Source organism: Lepisosteus platostomus, chromosome 15, assembly GCF_059453375.1.
Source record: "Lepisosteus platostomus isolate fLepPlt1 chromosome 15, fLepPlt1.hap1, whole genome shotgun sequence".
NCBI classification, from domain to species: Eukaryota; Metazoa; Chordata; class Actinopteri; order Semionotiformes; family Lepisosteidae; genus Lepisosteus; species Lepisosteus platostomus.
The window spans coordinates 27,231,673-27,258,960 of NC_142625.1; the positions used below are offsets into that span (position 1 = coordinate 27,231,673).

The 27,288-nt window shown below is 43.1% G+C and overlaps 1 protein-coding gene across 1 annotated transcript; it reads left to right on the forward strand.

Annotated features, from left to right (window-relative positions):
• The first annotated feature begins 1,328 nt into the window (after positions 1-1,328).
• On the forward strand, positions 1,329-27,288 carry rspo4 (R-spondin 4). Its single transcript, XM_088608044.1, has 5 exons — positions 1,329-2,195; positions 12,160-12,348; positions 14,353-14,490; positions 14,936-15,121; positions 23,760-27,288. The coding sequence occupies exons 1-5, from the start codon at positions 2,117-2,119 to the stop codon at positions 23,909-23,911; spliced, it is 744 nt and encodes a 247-aa protein (XP_088464170.1). The 5' UTR covers positions 1,329-2,116; the 3' UTR covers positions 23,912-27,288.

Here is a 27,288-nt window from a genome sequence, read left to right on the forward strand (position 1 = left end):
TAAAGCAGAAACTGTCAGATACATTTTACTTTTTTACATTTGCAATAGTCAGAAATCCCTATAGTTTAAGAGTAGTATATAAAAACTTGAAAGCCCTCAGGAAAGATTTGGTGTATGTAGTAGCGCCTGGCAGAAACTTTCGAGGTTCAATTTTCAATCTCTCGATAAACAATCACTATTATGGTTAATATTATTGCAATGACAAAAAAAAGAACTAATTAAATTTTTAAGGAATCGAAAACAAACAGGATGAATAATTGCTGAATTGAGATAACTAAAATTATTAGCAGTATGATTATAACCGTTAGGTTAAACAGAGACCACTCATAAAAATTAAACACTGACGTGCACGAATACGGTAGGCGAGTTTTAGGTTTGAATTAAATTATGAAGTGCATAATACATAATATATTATTCATATAATATGTAAATATACGTTTATTGCAACTTGACGATTTGATTGCCTAATGTTTCTTTCATCGGGAATTAGGGAAATATCGCCTGGTCTTAAAACATTGAACATTGAACTTGCGATAAGGGAATTCCGTGAGGTTTCGAATAAAATGCTGTACGATTAACTAGGAGCTGTTCTTGAGCCACTTGTGCCCGTTTTAAAGAATTTGTCTTTAACGAAAAAACACACAAACAGTATCTCAGCATAATTTGTTTTCGCATTCAATGATTTTTATCCTAAATTAAGAACAGCAAACTCCAGACAAAACATAAACTTAGAAGCTACTGGAGCGCACAGAAAAAGGGGACAAAATTCGAGCTCATCTGAAACACATCATCCAGGTTATTTCAATATAAATAAAGAGATAACTTAATTTCAAAAAGAGTTTAATTCGAATTATTTTCTGTAATAAAACTTTAATGTAACTATAATATATTCTGTAATGAAACTGTTTAATTTCTTATTAATTTAACATTACTTAAAAGAAACTCTTACATTTCGTTTCACTATGTGGTGAAGAAAATCCTAACCATTTTAGGACGAAGCGCAGATATTTTTAAACTTTTATTCAAACACAAATTAAATTTCAGAATCGACAAGCAGTTGAGTAACTTCTAAAAAAAAGGAAAAGAAAATCACGGTTCTGTCAAAATGTAGTTCAGATCGGTTCTCAATGTCGGTCAAGAGACTAACCGACCCGAATCCGAACAGAGTATTTTTTTTCCCATCAGAGGAATGTGTTACATGCCTCCAAAACAAATATAAACTTTATTTTTTAAAATTGCTTTTCTTAAATTCTTTATGTTTTTAACCTTTAAAATTGAAAATACACAAAGCAAACACAAGGCAAAATCCCAAAGAGGTATCGATACTATTTTCTTTAGCGAAATATTGAGGTTAACATTGATTTTTTTTTAGTGAACCTTTCCTATTTTATGATAAACACACAGATGTAGTGAAAGGCGCTTCAGAACTGTATCCTTTTGCATATGTCCCAGAGGGACACATGTTATTAATCTGGACGTTGAAAAAATACGAGAGAAATCCAATGAAAATTTAGACCATCTCCGCCACTCGCAGCCCGCCGTCTTTGATAACTTTATCGACCATTCGCATGCAATGGAAACAGCCCCAGCCGGCCACCTCTCGGAGCCTCCACTGTTAAAGTGGTACCATAAAAAGCTCATTGAAACAAAAAATAATCATAATAATTATAAACGACGCGAAGCGCACGTACTGTCCGTTAAAATGATCTGTATCGAAAACGAATGCATATGCGGGTGGGGGCACTTCTAGAAACGGTTAACGAAACGGGCGTCCCGAAAACCGGAGGCGTATCAAAGCAGGTGAGTTATGGCGGTGAAGTACAAACAAAAACCCAACAACACAGCGACGCGATGCCTTTTAAGTTGCTCAGCAGACACCGCAATGCCAGGCAGCTGGAGGGTTAACGGGGCGAGTGATGTAAAAGTGGAACTCCTTCCCAGCTCGGTTTAAGTGCGGCTTCGTAGGGTTGCAGGCGGTTTAGGAATGCCACATCGCCCCGCCCGGCGCTCTGTCGCTCCGCAGTGCTGTGAGGCGCTGTGCTGCTCGGCGGGATCTGCGGCGAGTCTGAGTCTGATGTTCTGCTAACCTGGTGTGAGGAGGTCGTTGTCAGCCCAGATGCATTTGAGACTTCTCGCATTTTTCACCCTGATCAACAGTACGGTGATGCTGAGCCAGACTTCACGCAAGCTGAGTGGTAAGGAGCGATACAATAAAAGGTGTTACTGTGTCTGGTGCTAGCAGAGCCCATGTGTGATGATAACGAGGAGGAGGAATAGGATTGTGGATGAGCGGGAGGTCCTCCACGTGCATGACTGAGCTTTGCGTCCCCACGGATTTTGTGCGTATTTGGCAGTTTAGCATGAGGTCAGTTTTGACGTTTCCACGCGAAGGTGAACTCGCCGTAAAGGTCAAACAGTTGTACCTCGCGAAGGATGTCGCTTGCGCGGACACCAGAAATCAGAGGAGAGATCTGTGATAAAGCGCCTTTTACAGGTGGTCATGATGGGTCTGTGCTGTCTACAGCCATGCTAACGAGTCTGCGACTTCTGATCGCAGGAGCTATAATAAATACTTGAATCCTGCCAAAAGGAGTTTTTCCTTTCCAAACCATTGACCCCCTACAAAGTACTCATTAGTCTGGGGTCCTAGTGAAACAATACACGTGTTCATAATCAAAAAATGTCAATAAACATGTCTCATTTTCTCATTGCTGTTCACGGCACTAAAAAAAACCCAACAAAAAATATCACAAAAGGTAAAGGAGAAAGTATATATTTAATTAAATTTAATATATTTTTGCAAAAGCAATTTATTTCACTTGCTGTATGTTTAGTCTCAGAAGGTTTATTATAGCTCATTGATAATTAGAAGGGGAATACAGTATGAGTTATTTGATTGACTTCGAAACTCCAGTCTTCAACAGTGGAAATTCAGATAGATGCAGTGTAATGCCATCATTTGTTAAAATGAGCATATTATTCCTGTGCCTTAAAATAACTATGTTAATATTTAAACCATGAGTAATTGAATAATAATGAGAAAAGGTGTACTAAATATGTCAAAAAATGTTCTGTAATTTTCAACGGTAATGTTTTATTCTTTTAACTCCAAGAGGTGGAGTAATTTAGCATTTATGTGAAGATTTTTCTCATGAGAAAAACAAATGATGGACGACAGGGTGAGATACGTTTAGCATTTCCAATGTCCTGATTTAATTCAATAGGTAATCCAGTGACGCTGGTTTATAGAGCTAATTTTATATTGTTTTTATGTTAAAAAAGAAAAACTCATCTCCACGTTTCTCATTGATACAGACCCTTGGTCCATAACTTTTTACTGCACAGACGACGGGCACGTTGGCCTATTCATAGAAAGTAATTTAGGAAAAAGTGGCTGTATTTAAAGAAACAACTTGCTTATTGTTTTGCACAGATACCATATATTGTTTAGTAAGAATTGTATTGTAAGGGGTAATGGTCTCTTTAGAAATAATTCGGTTTTGAAAGTTTGTAAAAATGATATTGGCAGCACACAAATTCTGTAGTGTTTCGTTGTAGACTATATGTGCTTAATGCTTAATGTCAAAAGCGGTTGAAATCCGTGTGTCTGCTTCCTGCGTTTCTAGGTAGTAGAATAACTGAGCCTCAGCTGCCTCATGGTGGGGGATGACAGCCCTCTCGCGCTGATACCTGGGCAGTGCCCATTTCACAGGGACAAGCAGGAGTCTTCCTCACACACAGGGGTGTTCTTTACGGGGCTTCCTTCAGGACCCGCGCAGCTGGGCGCCCTGGCGGCCCGCAGCCCTGAGAGGGCTGAGAAGGTGTTGAAGTCCTCAGACTGGGCTGGCGGCAGGTGTAGAGACAGGCGAGACAGACAGACAGACAGACAGACAGGAAACAGAGGAGACTCTTGTGCTGAGTGTTGTTGTATTATTAGTATGAATACGACTTGCCACTTACAAAAGGACCTTAATCCCAAAACTGGGTCAGAACCACATGTTTACTGAGAAGAGAAGCTGAATCCAGCACAGATGAGAATGAGAATGAAATTGAAAGGCTGAGACTGGCTGCACTCACAGCAGATCATACAGTATTTCTCTTAAATTGGATTAGGCATGAAATATTTTTCTGCTCTTTCACACTGCAGAATGTGAATCCCAGTGCGCTCTGATAGCAGAGGTGCGGGCATGGCTGCCCCCTCGGCGTGCTCCCTGCGGGACGAGGCCTTGTGATGGAAGGGGGGCTGCACGTACTCACACAGGAGAGGGTCTGCTTCCTCTTCTGTGAGTCCGGTCGTACGCTTACAAACTCTGTGCCACAAAGATACGGCGACACCCTCTCTGGACGGGGCGCGCAGAGAGAGGAAAACGAGAGGGTGGAGCGACTCGACTCTGAGCGCGTCAGGGACTGGAGCAGCGCAGCCACTTGGCGTGACGGGCTTGCAGGCTGTGGGTTGCTCTGTCAGGACAAGATGTCCGCACACACAGCCCGTGCCATGTTGGAGAAGCCTCCCAAGCCTGTCAGTCTCCAGGCTGCTTGCTTTCATGGCCTTTGACACGGGACTAGTAAATAACCACACAGCTGGGCTTAGACCAAGAGAACCGGGTCTCCTAGTTTACATACATTTTGAAATCTTTTTATCATCGACTTAACTGTTTTGCGTTTACAAGCTGGGTGCTTCTCAGCTTTATTAAAACAACTTTATTTACTGTACCTATTTAGTTACATGTACAGAGTATCTAAATTATAATTCCATCTATCAGCTGTAAGGCCATTAAAATACGTTGATCGCCTGTTGAATGAGCACACAGTAAGATGCAATTGCAGTTTTTTCTCGCATTGCGTTGACGTTTGAAATATACTGTAGTAAAAATGCCGGTGCATTTCCAAGAGCCCTTGGCTTGTTACTAAAGGAGATCCATTTCCTAGGGTACACATATCTGACCTGCTGTCAGACTGTTTCTTTTGCCTAGAAGGATGGTGTTTTATGATTGTCTGTGCTCTTAGTCTGGAGTACTTGTAGGAGCCCACTTTCATGTCTCTGTTTTATGGGCTGAGGAGACGGCACAGGTCTCTGGCGCAGCTTGAGAAGAGAGTCCAGGGAAAGAGAGAGAGCCAGGGCTATCAGCGTTCCTCGGGGCCTGCAGTTAGTGTCTCTGGTGTGCTCATCAGAGCACTGTCCTACTGCTGGGCAAAGGCTATGGTCTTTGGAGTTGAAGCAATGCGCAGTGTTTTACTACAGCTGACCAATCTGCATTCACTGTGTGATGAGAACTGTGAGAACAGTGATTCTACTGGAAAAATCTCCCCCTGTTCGCCCTCTTCTTTAGACCCATAGTCAGATAGTTCTGGTTATTCCTGAGCAGCAATGATTTCTATCCCTGAATTCAGTTTTATTTTTTTTCAGTCTATAATCTGCCACTCTAAACATGTATACATGGTCATATAATCTAAAAATGTGTTAAACTCCATGTATCAATATATTAGTATTTTTTATTAATTTGGTTGTATCTGGACCCATAATAAAAGACAAACAGGTGAACATATTTCCAGAGAAGTGGTTTTGGCTTTCTTTCAATTAGGATAAGTACAAATGCAATATTTAAGAATTGAAACCACAGTTAAGACTGAGCAAGCATGATTTATTTAACACCTTAATAAAATCCATAGTTCCCAAAAACTAGGAATTAAGATATAATGCTTTGAGCTTCAGTTGGTTTTGTATTAGGGAAAGATTGATTAAGCACCATTCGCTTTATAATCAGGCCGAATCCCTCCTAGCCAGTCAGGTGTAATTAAAGCCAGCTGCTCCTTTCCTCAGCAGGTGATCATTCAGTAAATACCTGCAATGTAAAGGAAACGCTTCATACATCATCCTGCTCTCCTCACGGATTCATGCTCCCCGATCAGCACACTGCCATTTCTGCACCTCTGTACGGCGCTGAGACATTTCAAAAGCAGTTTATCTTCAGAGGAGGAACAGCTTTTCCCTCATCTGTACCTCCCCCTCCTGCAGTCGGTGCAAAACACACACTGATAAATGAAAATGAAACAATGGTGTTGATGTTGAGCTGACTGTGGCAGTAGAGCGCCGTTTTAATGAGCGTTCTAGTCCCATTCTTAGGAATATCTTTTTCAGTTTCCACTGTGTCATAAAACGTAGTGACGGCATATTGCCAGTGGAAACACCAGGTTATTATACGAGGGACACAAGCTGATTCTGTTAACTTGGACAAAAATCTGAGAGTCGTTTGGGCAAAGATATAAGGTGTGATTTGTCTGGAAGCCTCTGTCAAGTTGTCAAACTAGTTGTCAAGTTGCCTTCTCAGAAGTGACCTATATGGGATCTTTATTCCAAGCAGAAACCTGTGTATTTACAGCACATCTTAATGTCATGCATGATGGCATCAGTCTAATTTACTCCTGTGAAACGAAAGATTGCAACAACATGGAGATGTCTTTGTCTGAGGAGCACTCTGTGAATTCCACAACATGAAGAACAGCTGGGCTTTTGCATTTACAACCTGCTAGTATAAGGGATAATACTGGGACGATGCTGGGCTCTGAAGCTGTTGTTTCGCTTCAGAATTCCTTTCTCCTAGTAAGAGTGAAGGTGGACTGCAATCTGCATGGTCATCTGACTTTCATTTAACATAAACACGAAGAGATTTCGAAACTGCAGCCCTCTGTAATTTAAGAAAAAAAAGGCCCATTATCAACATCAGTCCTAAGGAAGTGAATTAAAAAAAAATAGAAAACAGAAGAAAGAGAAATCATAAAAAAAAGAAATCTGTCCTCCAAGTATTGTTTCAATTATTCGGTCTCGTAATTATGTTTGGTGAAGGAAACTTTAGCACGAGTTAAAATAGAGTTATTACAACAGAATGTTGCGTAATGTGGGACAGCTGCTGTAACTAACTAAATTGAGTTCTTCCAAACAATTGTCAGCTCTTGGTATTAGAAATAATAAAGGATAAATTGATTGGCGAAATAAAGTCATGGAACATGAATCGTAAACAAGGCAGTTTCATTATTGCATGGTCTAATAAACCCTTTCTATAAAGGCTGTGGTGCTAGCTTGCTGGAAGAAGTATTTTTTAAACAGTGTAAAATTCCTTTCTGTAGTGGAGGACAGCATTCCTCTACAATCAGAGTTCCTGTTTCAGTTGCCACAAAGCGGCTAACATAATTTGGAAAATATCAATTTGCATTTAAGGAATAAACTTTATACATAAGCAGAGTATAAAAAACGTACCCTAAGTACAAACTCAGCATTACACGTTTTCTGTATGATTCCTTTTATGGAAAAATCCCTCTTTTTGTTGAAGTTAAAATAAAATAAAAATAGTTCAAATGAAAAAAAGCTTTTACAATATCGCAGTAATGCCAAAGCATATTCTTTATCAATAAAGGACATTGGGAATCATTATCTGGAGCAGAGCATGTGCTATTAAATTTAATCTGGTGTTTTATCATCAGTGTAATTTTTGCCGTAACTTTTAAGACATTTTTTTCCCCTTAAAACCTAAAAGATGCAGAACGTGTTGATGTTGTAGAAGCCACATGCAGTCTGCTCTTATTAAAGAGATGAGATAAAGACAGCATGACTTTGTTAGGACTGCAACAGCAAACCGCTGGAGACGTCGGGTTTGCAATGGATTATTGTTCTGTTGCTCAGACAACGGGTCATTTGGGGTCACGGGGAAACAAAATAAGTGAAATTGGCCGGGATTAAAACTCGCTTATGACATAAACACGGTAACGTTGCAGCTCGGGCCCAGGCTGGTAATAAAACAACAAATAAAATCAAGGAGCAGGCAGAGTTGCAAGTCAGCGGGACGCTTGAGGAACCCCATCTTCAGACAGGGGCTCCCTCCCACTCCGCCCTGACTCAGGATGGGGTTTTGATGAGAAACACGTGGATCTGCTCCTGCAGGATCTCCTGGCCCTCCTCAGGGCTTACCCCCACCCCCTCAATCAAGCAGACAGGATTGTGCTTCATTAGTAACACATTTTGCGGAGTGAGAAGAGGTTCCTTCTGCTCGTAAGGAGGAGATTTGCGCCAGGAAAGCGGATCTGAGAGAACAGGACCCGCGTACACGCTGTGAGCTCCAGTCGCTGCAGTGGCCGACCAGCCTGCTGCGTCCTGAGAGCCCCGTTAACGCACCAGCGTAACAGCGTTTGGAGGCATTCGCTGTTTTTTCGTGTTTGTCCTTTACGATAACAACCTCAGCACAGTCAAAAAGACTTTCATGGCATAATGCCCTTCATATTGCCATGCGAAATTCCTGCCCTTCCGAGCAACATACTGTAGTTTTCTGAAATGCTCCTCGGTCCTTATGCGTTTCTTAGTAAAAATGTTCTTTAGGTAGTGTAATGTACTGTAGGACTTTCACATTACCAGCTGACACAGGTACCTCTGTAGTCGTGGATGCCTGCTTTTCTTTTCCTCGGGGGATTTCCATGAGTAGGAAAAAGCCACCGTTAATTAAAGTCAAACATGCAGAAACAGGGGAAATGAAAGATTTAATGTTTTTCATCTCCAGTGAAATAACTGCAGTTATTTTATACGCTGAGAAAGGAAGGAGAATGATATTTCAGAGCTCCTATGCCCACTTTCCCTCCCTGCGGAGATGGTGTATGGAAAGCGCAAACATTTCCATTGTTCAGCAATTATGTTTCGAGTAATTTCTTCACTGGAGGGCTCTGTCACATTGTTTCTGTCTGTTTTCCACAGAGAAGGGAATCTTGACGGTCTGACTCTGAACTCCTGGAGGTCAGGGGTGAGGGAGAGCACCTCACCTGGACTGCCTGCTCAAACCACACCATAACTCATTCCCCTCCACAGACACAGAACACACACGCCATTGACGTTTCTCTGAGTGAGAAAATGGAAATGTTTCTTAGACAGAACCATAAACACTGTCTCATTACTGAGAATGCTACTAGTCTGTCCCTGATGCCAAAATTAAGGGCAACCTTTTACAAGAAATTGTGAGTAATGTTTACTTCCTAAATTACAGGGCAGGATGCCTGTGCTGTCTTCCTCAACTTTTGCACAGAAAAAAATCACATAGAATGAGTAAAAGGTCATTCTCGCTCGCCTTTTTTCCACTTGTGCTGAACACGGTGCATCAGGTGCTAATAACAGTGCAGTTCAGCTGAGTGTGAGCAGCCGGTCAGAAACCACACTCCTAAATAAATGATAAATGAGTGACAAGCACCTTGCAGTTACCTTGCTTAGAAAGCAGCACAGTCTTTCTGTGTAGAGAAGAGAGGCCAGGGCTCTTGGGGTTGAGTATGAGGCCTTGTGTGTATCAGGGCTTTCTGAAGGACACCACTCCTGACTCAGTGTGTGGGCCAGGGGGGTGTGAGTTTGGGTGTGGTGGATGATGGAGTCACACTAGATTAATCAGGTACTCTCTCTGTCTGCTTGCCATAAGATGTGTCTGTGCCACCAGAACTGACACAAAATCTGTCCGTCACTGGCGATTGGCAGGCTATGAGGAAGTTGTGATTTAGTCGAAGCTGGTGTTCCCGCAGTCCAGTGTGAGACCAGGGGATCATACAGCTAATTCTTTACTCCCTGTGCTGTGAGCGAGGGTTTCATCAACATCACTGGACTGTAGCACACACCAGCTATCTCAAACAGACCATCTTCCTGGGCTTAAGACAGAATCGATTAGATTTTGTGTGATTATTGGCTTGTGATTAAGGTCATAGTGCATCTTAATATTTGTCAGTTAAATATTGCTGACAACAGAAAATGCCTGAACTGAATCAAAATATTGATCTGCACAGCCTAGGCAAGTTCTGAACCCATTCGGGCTGGGTCGTTCCATTTGCTAGATGTTAGAACCCTCCGGAAAAAAATGCCAAGATGCCAAGATGTCTTGGAGGCTGTTGTGGGTGGTGTCTTTCTCCTGGTAAAGGAAAGTGTCATGTGGGCATTGACAAGCCTGTCAGGAGGATGGCTCAGGAAAACAAATAGAGCCAGCGATGGAAGTTTGATTTGTGCTGAGGCAGGAGTCAGTCCCTCTGTGTCACAGTAGAACTTCGTCTGAAAGCACGGAGGTCTGTCTGACAGGCTGGTGCAACATTGAAAATTATAATTCTGGAAGCCTTACTCAGAAAGGTGGAGGTCCAGTTCTGTGGGCCAGTCTCAAGATTGAAGTGAAGGGCTTAAATGAGAAGCTGTCCGTCTCCACCCAGTCATTAAGTGGACAGTAAAGACCTAGCCTTTATTCTTTTATATATTCCCTCGGCATCATTGTTTAAATCACACAGTAGACTGGACACTGGAAAGGCCAGCGGATCCCACAGGATAATTAGGGCAAGGACAGAGGCCTCTCAGAGGTTCATGATTTCTTTAATTTACAATGGCTGCATAACATAACAGAGAAATTGAACCTCAGGGCTTTTTTAAAACACAAATATACAAAAATATATACAGAAGTTAGTGCTTGCTCTGTTGTCTATCATCTGCCTGTGTAATCCTAACTGTTTTCCCTTTGCCTTCCACATATTTGTCTGCAAACAAGAACAGGCAGCCATCAGCCTGCAGACAGCTTGGCAGGCTGCTCTCTTTATCCCCTGGTCACAGTGCAGTACGTCACTGCCTCAGTATTCAATGCAGCTCTGGCCTCTGGTGTCTCCTCACATCAAAGTTTCACCAAATAATATGTACTTTTGAATTATTGTAGTGCAGAGAACAAAAGAGCAGCATTTGGAGATGTTGGATTGTATAATATGCGTATTCCAGTTGGGTGCAGATGATCTTAAAGACAGATCCCCAGTGGAGACGCTGCCATATGGAATTAGTTTCTGTGGAGATGTATACTGGATAGTTCTCATTTTAAAAATTTCCGTGTGAACCTGTAGCGAACGAAGCTTGTGTACATTTTAGGTTTATTCCATGCTGAAAAAAAGAAGAAAGAAAACAACGTTTCGGCCGTGGAGCCTTCTTCAGGTGTTAAGTATTAATTATTAAGTATTAAGTTAAGATTAAGTATCAAACAGGACAACGTGAAGCCCGTTTTCAGTTAGGACAGGTGAGAGGTGAAATGTAAAAATACTGTAAAAAATATTGTGTTTAAGACAGAAGATAGGTTACAAACAAGAGGAGTTCATTCAGCCTATCTGGCCTGTCTGGTAGTTAGTATCTAATTGATTCACAGGTCCTTTCCAGGCATTTCTTGAAAGAAGCCAGAGTGTTTTTTACACCATGGCTGGGCAGCTTCTTCATTAATCCCACAACCCTTTGGGTAAAGAAGTGCCTCCTCACCCAGGAATCAGATACATTCCCTGCATGAGATCCGCAGATCTGCAGATCCTCAGATCCTCGGCTAAATTAGCTACTAGCAACCAAGTGAGGTGTATGAGCTGGATGGCCTCCGCCTTCTGTCCACACTCATGTTCTTGTGTTCTAACAGATCATCTGATCTGAAACTTTCAAAACCAGAATAGCTATGATGTGAGGATTGCATTATTGTATACAGTTGTTTATACTGGTGCAACTGGTCCATTTAGTGAAACAATCACAGAAAAGGAGCAGACTTACCTTGACCTATGCCTCTGTATGCGCTCATGGCCTGGACTGTTATACCAGATTCTCTCTCCACTTCCTGCACCCATTAGTCATTCTGGAGCAGGGAAAATCCACAGATACCATTTGTACACTGAGGGCCCAGAAGCTTGTTGTGTGGAGCCCCGTTTCGCAGTGCTGTGACAAGAGGTTTAGAGGTGATTCTGCCGCCCATAAAGCCTGGCTTGTTTCTGCCAGGCTCTGCTATTAGTCTGGCACCGATTGAAAGAGCGTCACTCGGAGCAAAGCTTTTATCTCCCCTTGTTTTGGACAGATTCAGCGTGAAGAATCGGCAGAAGTTGTAAGATGGTCCCATAGGATCTGAAAACACATGTCTGTAGAAGGAGAAAATGACAACCAGCTGGAAAGGGCTGATCCACACTGCCCAGCAACAAGAGGTCATGAAGGCCCAGTCAGGACTGGAGCAAAGCCATGCTTATGCTGCTGTGATTGGCTCTGGACCTGAGATCAGCCCGTGCTGCTGCCCCCCCAGGGACACAGTGCTAGCCAGCAGGTGGCAGTGCGCTCTGGCCTGTCCTCTGTGCAGGCCGTGATGGTGTCCTTGTGCTTTGCAGCCAGCAGGGACGTGACAGAAGACTGTAAGGGCTGTCTGGAGTGCTCGGGGGACAACGGGTGCCTGAAGTGCCCGGAAAAGCTGTTCCTGTTCATCCGCAGGGAGGGGATGCGGCAGCAGGGCTCCTGCCTCCACGCCTGCCCCGCCGGACACTTCGGGCTGCGCGGCCAGGACGTGAACAGGTGCATCAGTAAGTCCGTTTCTCTCTCCTGCTGCGAACCGCAAGCTCGCTGGGCATGTCTGGGGTCTCCTCACACGCTGCGGACTCTGCTGTCTAATATGTTATTAAGGCTAGGCTTTTCAGGAACTTTTTGACATTTCCATTTTTGCTTTTTTTTTTGCATGAAAAATTGCAACAAAACACCTTTTAAAGTTAATTGCTTGTCTTAAAATGGTTTTGACACTTGCTAATTGCCTTCTTGGTTTGACCAGAGGTAGGTGAAGTTCTGTGATTACGATTACCTATACTAGTGAGATCTACACCTGAGATTACCTACACCTGAGATTACCTACACCTCAGATTACCTATACCTGAGATTACCTACACCTGCGATTACCTACACCTGAGATACCTACACCTGAGATTACCTACACCTGTGTTTACCTACACCTGAGATTACCTATACTTGTGATTACCTACACCTGTGATTACCTACACATGGGATTATCTTTATTTGTGATTACCCATACCTGTTAATTAACTGTTTAATTTGTGTGTGTGGATTAATTGTTAAATCAAGGCTGCCTTGAATTGCTTCATTAATAGAGGCTTTTGGATAGAGGCTTCTGTGTTGTCAGGTGTGTTATCATCTCCTGAAAGAAAAACAGAAAAGGGTCAGTCTATTACTGAGTCCTCCTGCTGCACAGCTGCACTGTGTTTCTGAAGTGCTGCAGTCTTAAACCCACAGCGTGGATAATGGGAACAATCATCTGGGTACGAACGCTTTAGGGTGTTTATGCCATCTTCTGAAAATAATTAGTGTAATAATTATTTCATTTAAATTCAATTATTGATTATTTTCTTTGGAGTTGCCAAGTACTTTTGATTGAACCCTTTGCGGTTTAGAATCCATGCTCATTAGTGAGCTCTTGTAACCGCAGTGTCACACAAGCAGAGCAATGAAGAGAAGGGCCAGATGGCTTTCTAGAGAGACACCTTTCTCTGCGCCGACAGTGAGGCCCTCCGCTCTCCCCAGGCCTGGGGGCACCTGGCCAGTCGCAGTGGGCTGACCGCCCAGACTGCATCTTGACTCGGCACAGGACACAGGTGCACTTCTGTCCCGAAAGGAGTAGTGAGAATTTTAAAATGTAGAGCAGCTACACTGCATTCTGGGTCCAATCCTCACATAGTAAATATGTCAAAGAATCTGTTTCATGTTACTGGAACCAGGCAAGAGGCTGGCTTCCTCCTGGAGAATGTGTGCCAAAAGAGCAGAATTCTGCACTGGAAAAAGACTGCTGCCTTATATACATTTATTTTCAGTCTGGTGTGTGATGTAGCCTATATTGTAATTCACTCAGAATTACTTTTAAACAGAAGCTAATGGGTGAAATCATCATACACCTCATGCATTCCAATGATGACTTCCTTGATGGTCATCAGCAAATGTTGTGTTGATGCGAGTTCGACAGGTTTCAATATACAGTATAAGGCTTCCCCTCAGGATTAGATGATAGCCAGGGGTCTAAGCACGATGTGTTGAACATAATTGCTTAAGGAGAAGCAGGTTCAGATCTCAACACTGATCTTCTCACAGCTCAGTGTTGCTCCTTATTTGCCTAATACATTAAAACCCAGAACAGGAGGTACTTGTCTACCTACGGGGCTGTGGGAAAATGGCCATGTGGTCAAAGCTGATACCCTGTTTTTTTTCAAGAACCAGCTGGATCAGATCCTAGATAACTTTCTAATGGGCTAGATGGGCAGAAAAGCCTCCTCTCCTTCATAACCTTTCTTACGTTCTGATCCAGAGTGTCTCCTTACTCCAGCTTTTCTGTTATATGTACAGAGATACTTCTTACAGCATATTTCCATTTCACTCCTGACGTTGAAGGTGATGCCAGGGCTTATGTCTTATGTTCTTGTGTAAAGTTTTTACACTAGAGCAAAGGACTCTTGGCAATTTAGGAAATTTGCTGCTTTGAAAAGCACTGGAAATCGATGTTTAATCTGTTAGTTCTTTGTCTCTCTTAGAATGCAAGACCCCCAACTGTGAGAGGTGTTTCAGCAAGGATTTCTGCATGAAATGTAAAGGAGGTTTCCTGCTGTTTAAAGGCAAATGCCTGAGCGACTGCCCGGAAGGCACTGTTCCTCACCTGACGGACTGCGTCGGTAAGTGCCTGTCCCCTGGCTTTGATGTTGACCTGCCAGAAATATCTCAGCTGTCATTTAGCTCAGCAGCTTTCTGTAACTGCTATGAACCTTTCATATACGCAGATACCCTCCCATTAGAGTTATAAGACAGGTTTGCAGTTTGCAGGAGCCATTATGATGACTCCTTCAGTTATGTGACTTGATATAGCAGGCTTTTAAAATGTACTGGCATGTGTTTTTATCATAAGGGATGTCAACTCGGGGTTCAACGAGTCTCTTTAATCATCACCTCGTATGTATCTAGTGCAGACCAAGCAAGTGATCAGTCCAGCTAGGAAGCTGTAAGCTTGGAAGGAGTGGATACTGGAGGAGCTTGTGGCCCCAGAGGTCAAGAGCTCTTGTTCTGTCTAGACTGGGGTGGCTCAGTCTTCTCAGCCTTTGCTGTCCTGGTTGTGTCTTTCAGAAGGGTGTGAGCTGGGCTCCTGGGGTGAATGGAGTCCCTGCAGCCACAATGAGCGGAGCTGTGGACAGAGGTGGGGGTCACAGAGCAGGGACAGAGAGCTGTCCAGGAGGGGTCCTGACGAGGCCACAGCCTGCCCCCCGCAGAGCGAGACCAGGAGGTGCAGGCTCAAGAAGAGGTGCCCTGGAGGTAGGAGCAGAGAGCAGATGACACTGAGGCAGAGCAGAGTTGGGTCAACTCTGATTGCTGAGCGCACAGGTGCAGCTCTGTCATGGGCAGAGGTGTGCACGCTGACAGCTTCAGCTTCCAAATAAGAGGAGTGGAAAACCTAGAAGACATTTGATGATTAAGAAAAGGCTGATCATGAAGGGCTGGAATCTAATGTTGCTGGTCCACATGGCCTTCATCACTGTTCCAGAGTGCAAAAATCTTGGATCCCTTTTTTCTCTGTTCTTTGGTTTTAAAAGATTACCGTAAAGTTCTCCATAGTCATTATTGTCTTATACATACCATATGCACAATGCTTAACATCATTGAGGCTTAGATGCAACAATCAGTAATAAAAACCTTAGGAAACTAAGCATTTGTGAGTGGGGACACTTCTCTTTATGTGCCTTTGAATGCAGTGGCGCAGAAGCTGATGTGCATTTTAGGATTGTAGGGGGAAGGGTTTTGAAATGAGATAGGGATAATAGGGCTTGATTTCATATTTCTAAAAATCCTCTGTGCTGTTGGGGTGCGTGGAGATATACTGGCCTCATCCCAGCGTCAGAGGGAGAGTGAATAATGATGTCTTGCCCAGGGTGGAAACACCAGTGTTGTGCACTTCATGCCTGGGCTCCCAAAATCAAACTCTGTCAGCACAGATGGTTCAACATCTGCCCGCCTCCAGGACTTTGTTGCTCTGTGGATGGATGTGCTCCATGCCATGTTGAAAACTGCTTAAAAGAAGAATAAAGAAATGACTGATGTTTATATTGCTTTCTTCGATAGGAAAGGTTTTCCTGTTTGAGTAGATCACAAGTATTTTTCTCACTGACGACGCTGTGCTGGAAAGCATTTGTTCGCCGCAATTATCATTATCAATGGCAGATCAGATGTCCAGTGGCATTAAGAAAAAATGAAAACACAATCTGAGTTACTTCCATTTGGAGCAGCGTTCATGAGAGTTTAATAGCATACATGTGTGATGAAAAGACACTCTGGGATTTTTCTGAAATTATTGCTCTCGAATGAGAAAAATCTTACTTTATTTTCTATTTCCATTAATATTGTTTTCAGATGATTTTTTTTTCTATTTCACATTTGTTAGTAATACAAAACCTTGGCTCCTGTGTCAAGGGAAACCCCTTAACTTCCACGTCATGACAACGGATTTCGTCTCTAATAAATTTCTCATCCAGTTCAGGGACACCAGCGTGCTCTTGCGAGACATTTCACCCTCTTTCACTGTAGATGGGATAATTCTGTGTTTAAATTCAAAGCAATAGTCCAAACCAATACTTCCAAACCTTTCCGAGTGACCTCACTGCGGCTGTGGTTTCACTCAGTTAGATTATATTGGATCTTTTACTGTGTTAATCTGGAACACCTCAAGGCTTTTTAAATTCCCTTTCAGCTCTTGTAGATGTCACTTTGTGCATCAAATCTTGCAGGTACCATGAAATCTCTCCCATCTCAGGCCTGTCTAAGAGTGTTGGTAGTTCAGCACCAAACTGACTAAGAGTTCAGTTGCTCCAGAGAGACTGGTTCCCAGGAAAGCCCCAGTTTAATGGTTTTAAAAATCTTCCAAAGGTTTATCCTCTAATGCTCTTGCAATGCAACAGTCTAAGCTGTGCTGCGCTGTGGAAATGTGAACTAGATTATGCTTAGAGCAACTGAGGTTTAAGCCAGTATTTACTCACCCTGCCTTAATTACTGGAAAAAATTTCAATGATTTTTCTCCAAATGTAAACATTCGAGAAGTATTTTCAACAGGCAACCAAACAGTGGTTCCCTGGTCAACAGATAGAGTTACACAACAGCAAGGCAGCCTTGACTGGAGTCTGTCATCTGTGCAGGGTACAGAATCAGACCTGACATTTATGGCTGTGCAAAATACAGTCTGTTATTACGCAGTTACTAACTGGAGCTGACAAAGGTTCTGAGCAGCGGTACGGACGGCACCGGAGCTTGTGGAATGACAAGTGTTACCAAGCCATATACTGTGACCTCAAGGCCTAATTCTGTACCAAGTGTGCGGGCAATTATATAGGAATACACCTTTTTGCCTCTGTAACCAGCTGGGTTCTGCATTAATTGGGCAAAGAGGAGAATCTCATGAACACACAAGTCCTAACTAAACAGAAGCAGAGTTGCATGACTGCCTAGATTAAGGGCTGGAGGCTGCCAGCTGAGCAGCTAATTGTCTGATTGCCCAGCCAGTCAGAAGGCATCATGGGTCTACATTCTCATGCTAATAACTCAAGCAGCCCAAGCAAACCAGCTCCCTGGCTGGACTAGTCAATTACACAAGGAGCTACAGTATGTGGTCCCCCACCACTGCAAACAGTATGTGAACATGATTGCTTGTTTCCCCTGTCTTTACCAATAAGGGCAGAAGTAAAGAGGAATTATTTAATTCATTAAGAAGCTCTCTGGATGTTAAACTGCATGTAAACTGCTCTTAACAAGCTTGGATGTCATGGAAGAGCTCTGCTCTCTCCTGCTCCCATCACAGCGGTTTTTAAAAAAACTGTTTCCCTCTCCAGACTCACTGCCACAGATAGGATACCAGCGGAAATCTGATAATACCACAATCCCATTAGAGTAGCATATTTATTGTTGTTTTTAGCAAATCTGCTGTATCCCGCCTTTAGGATTTATAGTGTAATTTTGGATGATGTCTGTCAACGCTTAATTATGTCATCAATCACGTCCAATGTGGAGGCCTCAGTCCTGGCTGTGACCTGCCCACAGAGAGAGAAAACGCCTCAAACCTCCTTTGATCTGGGTGGGAATGACACCGAGCTCAAACCTCCTGGCCTCATTGGAAAAACTGGAATAGGGGCAAAAACCTCTGTCCCCTTTTTATGGATAACTTATTCTCTTTCTAATTCTGCTACAGCTCATTAGGAGTTGTGGGAACGTTGTGCAGACTGGAGACACGTCGCAGGCTGTGTGCTGTCGAGCAGCAGCAGCCCAAGGTGTCCTGCACATGTGGGGCAGGAGGAGAGAGCGTCCTTTCGCTTATTTACTTAAAGCTTCCTCGTAGACAGTAAGGCTTTGAAGGTTGCAGTAAATCTGGGGTTTGAAAGGAAAGCTGTCACTATTTTTCTTTCTTCCACCCCACAGATTATTTTGTGGTATTCAGGAGAAAGAAAGGATTACTCTGTAACCAGGAGTCCTGGGAGCTTTAAGCTGTAAAAAGCTTAATGTCAGATATCCTGATTACAGAGTAACATATCAAAAACACTTACGTTGCCTTCGAAAGCAATTTTCCCTGATAGAACTACAATATATAAGTATCCAAATTCAGTTCACACATATGGATATCCCATAGCTGAAATAAGAAAAGGAGGTAGTGATGTCATAGCCAAATATAATTTGTTTCAGGATGTTTTAGAAAAACATCCCTCAGCTGGTTAGAGAGAAATGTGACTACAGTGCAGTAATCTTGCAGTTATCTAATCTTTACAGCACTGTGATTACATTTCTTACTTAATAGCTGAAGAAAGTCTTTTGTCTGAAACATTCTGGAACAATTGAGTTTTGAATCATTGAACCCTGTGTGCAGCATCAAAATCACATTTTCTCTTTCAGGTAATTAATTTGTTAATTGAATTAATTACTTAATTTGCTCACTGAGGTTTAACCTCCTCTTAAAACCTGTATATACTGTACAGTATATATATATGTGTGTGGGTTTGTGTTGCACATAAAGTGTGAGAGAGAGCTCAGACACATTTGGCCTACCAAATATACAGTATTCAGGATACCTCTGATATTGGGATAGTTACCCTCCAACATGCTTTACATAGAGAACACATCACTGACTCCACTAGATGGTCATTGATGTCCTTGAACAAATGGGCTCCCTTTTAGATGTGGAAATAATCCCTTTGGTTCAGTAGCTTCATGTGACCTGAATTGTCCTTCCTACTGTTGTTTTCTTTACTCTGCCAAACACTGCCTGCAACCTCTTTGTTTGCCTGAAAAGACACTTTCCCAGCATGCAAAGATAAAGTCTGGTATGCTAGTGCTTTACAGATCCCATTCTGGGAGTTATGGGATTAAGGCCCAAATGCTTGGCCGTTATTGTTTCTTTGGACAACTCATTCCTGCAAATCAGATCATTCTCAAATATTTGCACAGGGCAATTTATATTGTATGTATGAGTATATTCGCAATACACACTTACATGTGTGTATTGGGAGAATAATCAAGCTAACTGTTCTGTTTTGGAAACGATTTTATGAATGAATTTTTTTAAATTTATTGGTATTTAATTAGTTTTTTAAAAATCTTAGATTCCACAGAATGTCTTCAGTTCCTGAGGTCACAGTCTAAGCTGTTACATTTTTTCACGGCTTTACTGATTTTAATTACAGGAGGTTATCTGGGTGAAATCTAGTCGAACCTCTGGTTAACTCGACATCTGTGTTCAGTACAGTATAATCTTCTTAAGTGGAGTCCAAAAGCAGTCTCAAACCATACTTTCCTAATAACAACATTAAAACACTGATCTTAAATAAGCAAATCAGTTACAGTAACCAAAACATTTCATGTTAATGAAACCCATGTGGAATGAGTCTTTTTCCTTGGTTTCCAAGCTGTTGACAACCTAAGGGTCTGACCTGGAACTGGCCTGACAGTCTCAGTATCTCACCCCATGCTCAGGGCACTAACCTTCTTATTGGGATGTGTCACAAACCTTACTAATTGCTCATAACAGAAGCAGGCTTGCAGCACAGAGCGGTGAAGTTAATTCGCCTTTTTACAGGCTTCTGAGGCACATGCATTCAGATCAGCAATTAGCAATGCTAAGAAAAAAAGCAAAAAAAGAAGACTAAAGTGCACTTCTCAAAAATAATCAATAAACCTATGCAAATAAAGTAGGGTAGTAAGCATGAACTAGTGCATATACTGTCGTTTTTATTCAACTTGCAGGTGTTGGGCTTAAGAGTCACAATGAGAAGAATTTGTTATGATAAGGAGTTACTCTTGGTTTTACAGACTGCTCCTTTGATGTTACTCATAGTGCTCACAGGGTGACACAGTCGGTCGGGGCTCCAGGCAGGAAGTGGCGTGTTTTCAGATTTATAAATGGCTGTTACCCCTGACTCGCCAGCATGGCAGTGTGTCAGGGTCTTGTAGGTGCTCAGCTAGAGGCCTCACTTTATAATCCAACTAAACAGACAGCGCAGCTCATTGACGCCCACAGCTGTCACAGCACACACACTGCACACGGGTCTGGGAAGCACGGAGGCTGTGTGCTGTAAGCTTGCCTCACAGCTATGGACATAGAGACTTTCTCAACTACAAAAATCTGCTCCACCTGTTCAACCTAGAAAAAAAAAATGATGACCATCTTAGCTCTACATTTATTCCTGTAAGATCAAATATTTTACAAATTTTTGCAGAACTGGAACTAAATCTGTCTTGGAGGTGTGAGAGTCCCTCTGCTCCTCAGTACAGACATCAGAGGCAAAGTGAGGCCCACTGATCGTTTTGAAGAATGCCGTCTGCAATTAACCCCAGCAGGGCTCAAGAGAACGCATGTGTGCATGTGTGGGCTCCCTCTGGACCTTGCGTTTGGCACCTCTACTTAGCCTGTCTGCTTACCTCTTCAAAGTGTCCTTCCTCCTGAGTGGTCTGCAGCGGTCAGAGAGATATTGGTTTACACCCTCCCACCAGACACCAGACCCCCTCCCCGGCCCCGTCCGACAGAGAGGCAATTCAGCACAGAAGAATCCCAGCTAGACCCCATTTACTGTGCAATCATCTGAAAACTGCTCGCAATCAAACCAAACTCTTCACATCAGAAAATGCCAAAATCATGTTTAATACAGGCCAGATGAGCAGAGGGGTGAGCGCTCCTGTTACAGACCTCCCTGAGACAAAGTTTCCACTTTCTGGTTCACTGTAGGAGAAACACGCAGTTACAGAATGATGATGATGGTGATAGATTTTGGATCAATGCCACCCTGCCGGTGACTGTCCATAGCCACAATCCCAGGAACCCCTGACATGAAGCATTCCTGTGTTTTGTTCTGTTAGGTTTAGTTTGAAAGAAAAGGGTCATTACCAATCCCTTTGTTTCCTGGTGGGAGTTCTGCATTGTTGTGCCCACATAATAGGTGATAATGATAGCTGTGAATTAGTCAGCTAAGTGATATTACGTGGTAGGCTTTGTCAGTGCATGCTCCCTAGAAACCTCTCTGGAGAACAGAGGAGTGATTACCAAGAATCGAGGCCAGCTGATTCATTCAGACTGCTTCTTTCTTTAAAAAGTTATCCATAATTAACATCAGGGTGAGCCTAAATGTTTTTGTTTCTTTGGTCTTCATCAGCTGCCAAAATCTGTACTGAATGGTTGTTTAAATTGGTCTGCAGTACAGGGTTGCAGACAATAGCTGCAGACCATAATGTAAACTTATTCTAGATATATCTCACAAATTACACCATTCAATCCCTAAAAGAGCCTCTTCACTAGTGATTGCCCTAGGCCCAGCTGTATATAGCCCCTGCTGCAGCTCAGACCAGTGCAGGAAGGAGGTATTATACTCAGGGCTTGTGGGAAGATGGTAGGATTGAAGAGAACATTAATGCAGAGTTATGACTTTGAAGATAATTCTTTCTCTTTTGTGAATTCAGAAAACATGTCTCCTTACATGTAGTTATGATACAAGATTTTGGAATATTTGCTAATATACTGGGACTTTCTTTTCTATTTTTTAATTGTGTTTTAGTAGGCTTGAGTTCAGGCAAGACCTTGGAAATCATACCAGGGGTAAAAGCAAGCTACCTGGTCTGCTGTCCGAGCTCAAAGCTATCCAGCTAGCACTGGATGGTCAAATTGTCCTTCCTAGATATGTTCTCAATTGCTCTTGCATGTGCTTGCGGTCCATCTTTTTGCGTTTTGATTGATTTGATGGAATGGAATTTGAAGTTTCTCTGCCCAGAAGAGCCGTGCCTGTGGAGTGCACATGTGTGAGGCACCACCTGTTCCGCCTGTGGCGGTGGCCTGAGTCCTGCCCGGGCCCCCCCGGGAGGCGGGGAGGCGGGATGCGTAGTCGATGGCCCAGTCCCCTCTCCTTTTCAAAAACAGACATAGCGGCAGATTTATGCAACAATATTTTAAAACATTCCACTGATGGGTGACGCATTAGGGTGTTTATTTTGCAATCTTTAAAAGAGTCATTTCTCCAGTAATCCTGAGAAGGTTTTTCCGAGAGTGCTTTGCATCCTAGCTCTTATATTTCCCGTTTTGAAACCCAAGCTGCCTGTGTCGAATGAAATTTCAGAGACCTTCGTGATTGGGCAGATGTCCAGACTGATGCAGTGGCATTCCTTGAGAATACTGGAACCTTTTTTAAGGGAATGGAATGCTTACCAACTTCTTGCTCACGACAAACCCTTTGTTGTCTTTTGAAAGCCACATATCTGTCGTGTAGTTTCTGTTAGACTGCATAATTTCCGTCACATCCGGCGGGATTTTCCTGATTCCATGAAGATAGGCTTCCCTGGCCAGCTCGGGACCCTGCTGACCTGAAGCCGGCTCCGAGCAGCCAACGGGAGTTGAGGGCTGGAGAGCCAAGTGGGTCTCTGTGTTGTGGAAAGTCGTCTTCCATTATGTGGTAAAAAGGATGAAAGAAAAGGCAAAGCATCATGACAATAAATCCTAATTATCTATGATTAAATGTCCTGAGGATGCTTTTTGGAAACACATGGGGAGCCCTTTCATCATCTCATGAGGAGCCTGAGCCCCTCCCTGCACATGGGAATCGCATGATAGACCTACGGCCAGCAGCATGACAAACTGCAACCAGGTTCCCTTCCTCAACCACAAGCCCTTCAAGAGGCCCTAATGAGTCTTTATTTCATTTTTATTGTTAAGGCTCTTTAAAAAACATATTTTGTTTTTGGCTTCGCTCTATGCAAACAGACCCAAAGGTCCCCTGGGAGAGTTCTTTGGGAGTTCAGGATTTCCTCTCTCCCAACCGCAACCGATATCTCAAGGAAGCGTCTCTTAATACCGAACTGTCTTCAGATCCATAAATCTCAAGGACCACTGTCTGTCAGCGCGCCGCAGGGAGCTGCGCTCTCGTTTTTCAGCTGGATTAGGAGCAGACTCTCGTGGTGGCGTCCTTCATGTGCGGAGGGGCTCTGGGGGGTCCAGCATCCCGCGTGACTGGAAACTGCGGCTCTTTCTGCTATCAGATGAGAGACCAGAGGAGAATGAGCCTGCGTCCAAAACGTGTTGGTCCAGGTGTCCAGAGCCATCAGGATGTATAGGTCACCAACATATGGAACAATTCAATTGTATAAATTGAACAGGAGATGTGTTACATTAGGCAATTTGTAGGTCATTTAGGACAAGAAATCTGAATAATCTTCACCCATCAAGGACCAGAGTTCTGTTAACTGCACGCTTCATCAGTAGCTCTCTGGTGTTGCAGGTCTTTAGAAACAGGAGATTAAGGTGCCTGTGGCTTGGCAGGGCCAGGGGTTCCCCTGGCTGAGATCCCAGAGGGGTCAGACAGGCTGAGGCAGGTACAGACAGGTACCGTATGTGAGGCAGGTTAGAGCTCTGTGTCCAGACATGACCACAGGTTCTTTCTTCCAGCAGAGAAAAAGAAGAATGAGAAGAAGAATGGAAGGAAGAAAGGCAGGAAGCAGCGGAAGCCACAGGTCACTGCTACGGTAACAGCTCAGGCCAGCGCCACGGTAACAAAGCGGGCAGGCGCCGTGGTGACAGAACCTCCGGGAGGGACCTAGAGATGTCAGGAGGCTGCGACCCTGGAGCGAGTCCGAGGCAGCAGGGGCTACTTGAACAGTATTGTGTTGTTGGTTTTTCAAGTGCATGGTTTTACCAAAAGGATCCGATTGGAGAACCTCATTTTAATCACACGTCCATGACTATATTCTCCAGGGTTTTCACAGTTGTGCCTGATAAGAAATAAAAATTCTCACAGCTTCAGATAAGTATTCAGAAACGTAAAAATGGTTATGAACACTACTGAAGACATTTTTATTATCGTTGTTGTTGTATAAATGGCAATGCAATTAATATTATTTCAATAACAACTCTTGCTGTGGCTAGGATTCACTTTTGTCCCACTTTTGATGATTTTTTTCTTTTTAAGCTGTTTGAAACAAAGATTAACATTCCGATCAGTCCATGACTGTGCAGAGATAGAAGTTTAATGTTTAGCTCCTGTGCTTATTGTTTAATTTAATTTTACTTCTTGGTATTGGCTCAGCAAGGCTGTCTGTCTGCAGGATTAACGTTTTTGAGCACCACAGCAATAACGTGTCTCGTGTAAAGAGTGCAGCCAGTGGAACTTCCTTTATCACTATCAGCAGTCTGATTCAATTAAGGGGACATGAGCTGACAGTGGTCACTGCTGTTTTGATAACAGACTGTCTGAGAGCTTGTGGAAAGTAAAACCGGTTGTTTGTGATGGACTGAAGGCCACTTAATCAATGATCCAGCTTGCAGGAGTGATTATAAGAAATATTCTTTTCAGGCTCCTGCCAGTAGAGAACTGAATAAAATCTGCATTAATAACTGTTCCTTCAAACCTGTTTGAGCTGACATGCTGGTCTGTAGGTTGTGACAGACTGGTATTGGGCCTTTTTCTTTGCACAATAAGCACCACAGACTTATTTAAAATTTACAGAATGTAAGAAGGTTACAAATGAGAGCAGGTCCTACATCCCATCCACTGTAGCTCATCTGTGTGCTTGTAGCCATGTGATCTGAGGAGCTCAATCATCTACGTTTTTCAAAATGCCAGAGGGATGGTTTAGACACCTCCACAACCCTTTATGGAAAATAGTATTCTTTACAATACTGGATTTAGCATATATAGATGGTATATTATTATTAATATTAATATTATTATTATTGCCAGTTTAAAGTCATAGTTTTTCTGTTCCCTTCCATTTCTCCTGTCAGTTCACTGAGAAGGTCAGTGGTTCATTTGGTGGTTTCAGTGGGATCTCACAGTTCGGCTAGATGTTCTCTACAGGTACTGAGGCTGATGGGACTTTGAGGGCAATGGACAACCCAGAGGAAAGTACAGGAGGGAGCTCCTGTAACATTCTTCTTCCACAGGGGGCTTTCAGATCAGGAGGCAACAGCCTCAGCATTGCCAGTCAATTCCATTGCAAGTTTAATCCTTAATCATTTGATCAATCCCCAGTAATAGAATGAACTGAGCAGTCTTCATTCTGCTCCAGGGATGATAAACAACAGGAACAATTCCAAACAATTCCAGTTCTACAGGATTACTAACATTAAACTTATCTTTGAGCGCTTGATGCAGGAACAATTTCATCAACTCCTTCTAGCAAGAATGTGGGTACGTCTCATAAGACACACACTTCAGGCTGGTGTCTGATCTGAACTGTGCCTGCAGCCCCACCCTCCACCTCCCATCAGCTCACTGGGGGTTTAGATTAAAGACAGATTAGCCCAGAGCCCCATAAACGGCTCTTTCAGGAGCAGCCCAGTTTGCTTTTATGTACCTCCTGGTTCTCGCTGAGCTCCTGAGACAGGGTAGAGGGGGCTTTGATTTGGTTTGGCCCCGGCCCAGTGAGGTGAGGCTCCTGGGAACTGTGTGGCCGTTCCTGCGGTGACTCAGCAGGGCTGGGAGCAAAACCTTTGATGGCCGGAGCGCGCGTCTGCCTCCCAGGGAGAGCCATGCCCTGCTCCCACCCCCGGGAGGGGGTTGAAGACTTACGTGTCCCTGGGCCTCCGCCTCCATTCCTCACGGAATTCTTGGACTGATGTGCACTTTTACAGGCATTTCCATGAGGAAAAGAGCTGAAAAATGTTTTTACAAAAAAATGAAATACAGAGATATACCTATTTGCTCTCATTACTCTTCTATTATTTCATAATAAAATGCAAAGATAAACGAATTATTTAATAGTTTTTAAGTATATTTATCCAACAATTTTTAAAAGTATTTAATAACTTAATACTTATAAGTATAGTATATGGGACCTTTTGTTATTTGAATGACTTTTCAATTAAATGCGAGTTCTGTAAGAAAGCCTGAAGTTTTGCTGTGGCAGTGTCTCCTGTTGACACGTCCCATTTCCCCAGCTGATGTGGAAAGGGCACAATGAGACAAGAGATCCTTAGAAAAGATCAATTTTTAAACTGCTGGTCCATCAAAAACTTTCTGCTTAAGGTTCAAAAGGTCATTTATGAAGAACAATAATGGCAGATGTATTTAATGTTTAATGCTTAAATTATTGGGATTTGTTAAGGCTAGGTGTTTTTGTGTGGTTCTGCATTGGAAATGTCCAGCTGATATGCAGCTCAGGTACTTAGCAGCAGAGGAGATGCAGTTGAGCTCAGATGACATGTTGCAGGAAGGTTCCAAATGTGAAAGTTCCAGGTTCCAGGTTTATTCAGAATATTGTGCCTGGGGCTCGTGAAAATGCGGGCCCGGGCCCAGCTTGGGTCAAAGTGCGGGCCAAGCTCACTTCATCCTGGTGTTGGACCCAAAGGCAGTCCAATACAGGGGCCAGAAACCACACATTGTTAAAGAACACTGAGGATCTGGCTACAGTACAACATAAATGGAGTTTATAACGCACGTTCGTGAGGGATGACAACAACCAAGCTCAGACTCAGCAGACAGTAATGAGTGATCGCTCCTGATTTCCAGTCCTCTCCCAAATGCTATAAATACCTTTGAGAGCCCCATCTCTCTCTCTCGCACGTCTCCTGCCCCCCCCCTCCACCCCTTCTCCGCCTCTGCAGCTGCTCCTTGGTCACCCTGCATGGGGGTCCCGGCCTCCTTGTCTTCTGGCCACGCGAGTTAAGCCACAATTTCGCTCCATAATCCTGTCATGACCCTCTAACCTTGGGTGTTGTCATTCCTAGTGAAAACAACTCGTTGATCGGAGAAAAGACTCTTTTTGATGCAACCTTGTACATGCCGTGTATTGTATTTAATAGATATATCATATTTAACATTCATTTTGATTATTATTCTTTTGTTTACAGTGGATTTATCTTAAAACAGATGTTAACGTGGTACATACTGGCTGCAGTGCATCTGCCTTATCCTATTTAAAAACTGTACACAGCATTTCTGTAATGGCAATAAAGTAATTTAAGATGTTCCACGTGA

Excerpts from the sequence above, each read along its gene's own strand:
- rspo4 (XM_088608044.1), top strand. The coding sequence starts at position 2,117 with ATGCATTTGAGACTTCTCGCATTTTTCACCCTGATCAACAGTACGGTG. Across the intron at positions 2,196-12,159 it reads GACTTCACGCAAGCTGAGTG|CCAGCAGGGACGTGACAGAA; the intron begins GTAAGGAGCGAT and ends TGTGCTTTGCAG. Across the intron at positions 12,349-14,352 it reads GGACGTGAACAGGTGCATCA|AATGCAAGACCCCCAACTGT; the intron begins GTAAGTCCGTTT and ends TGTCTCTCTTAG.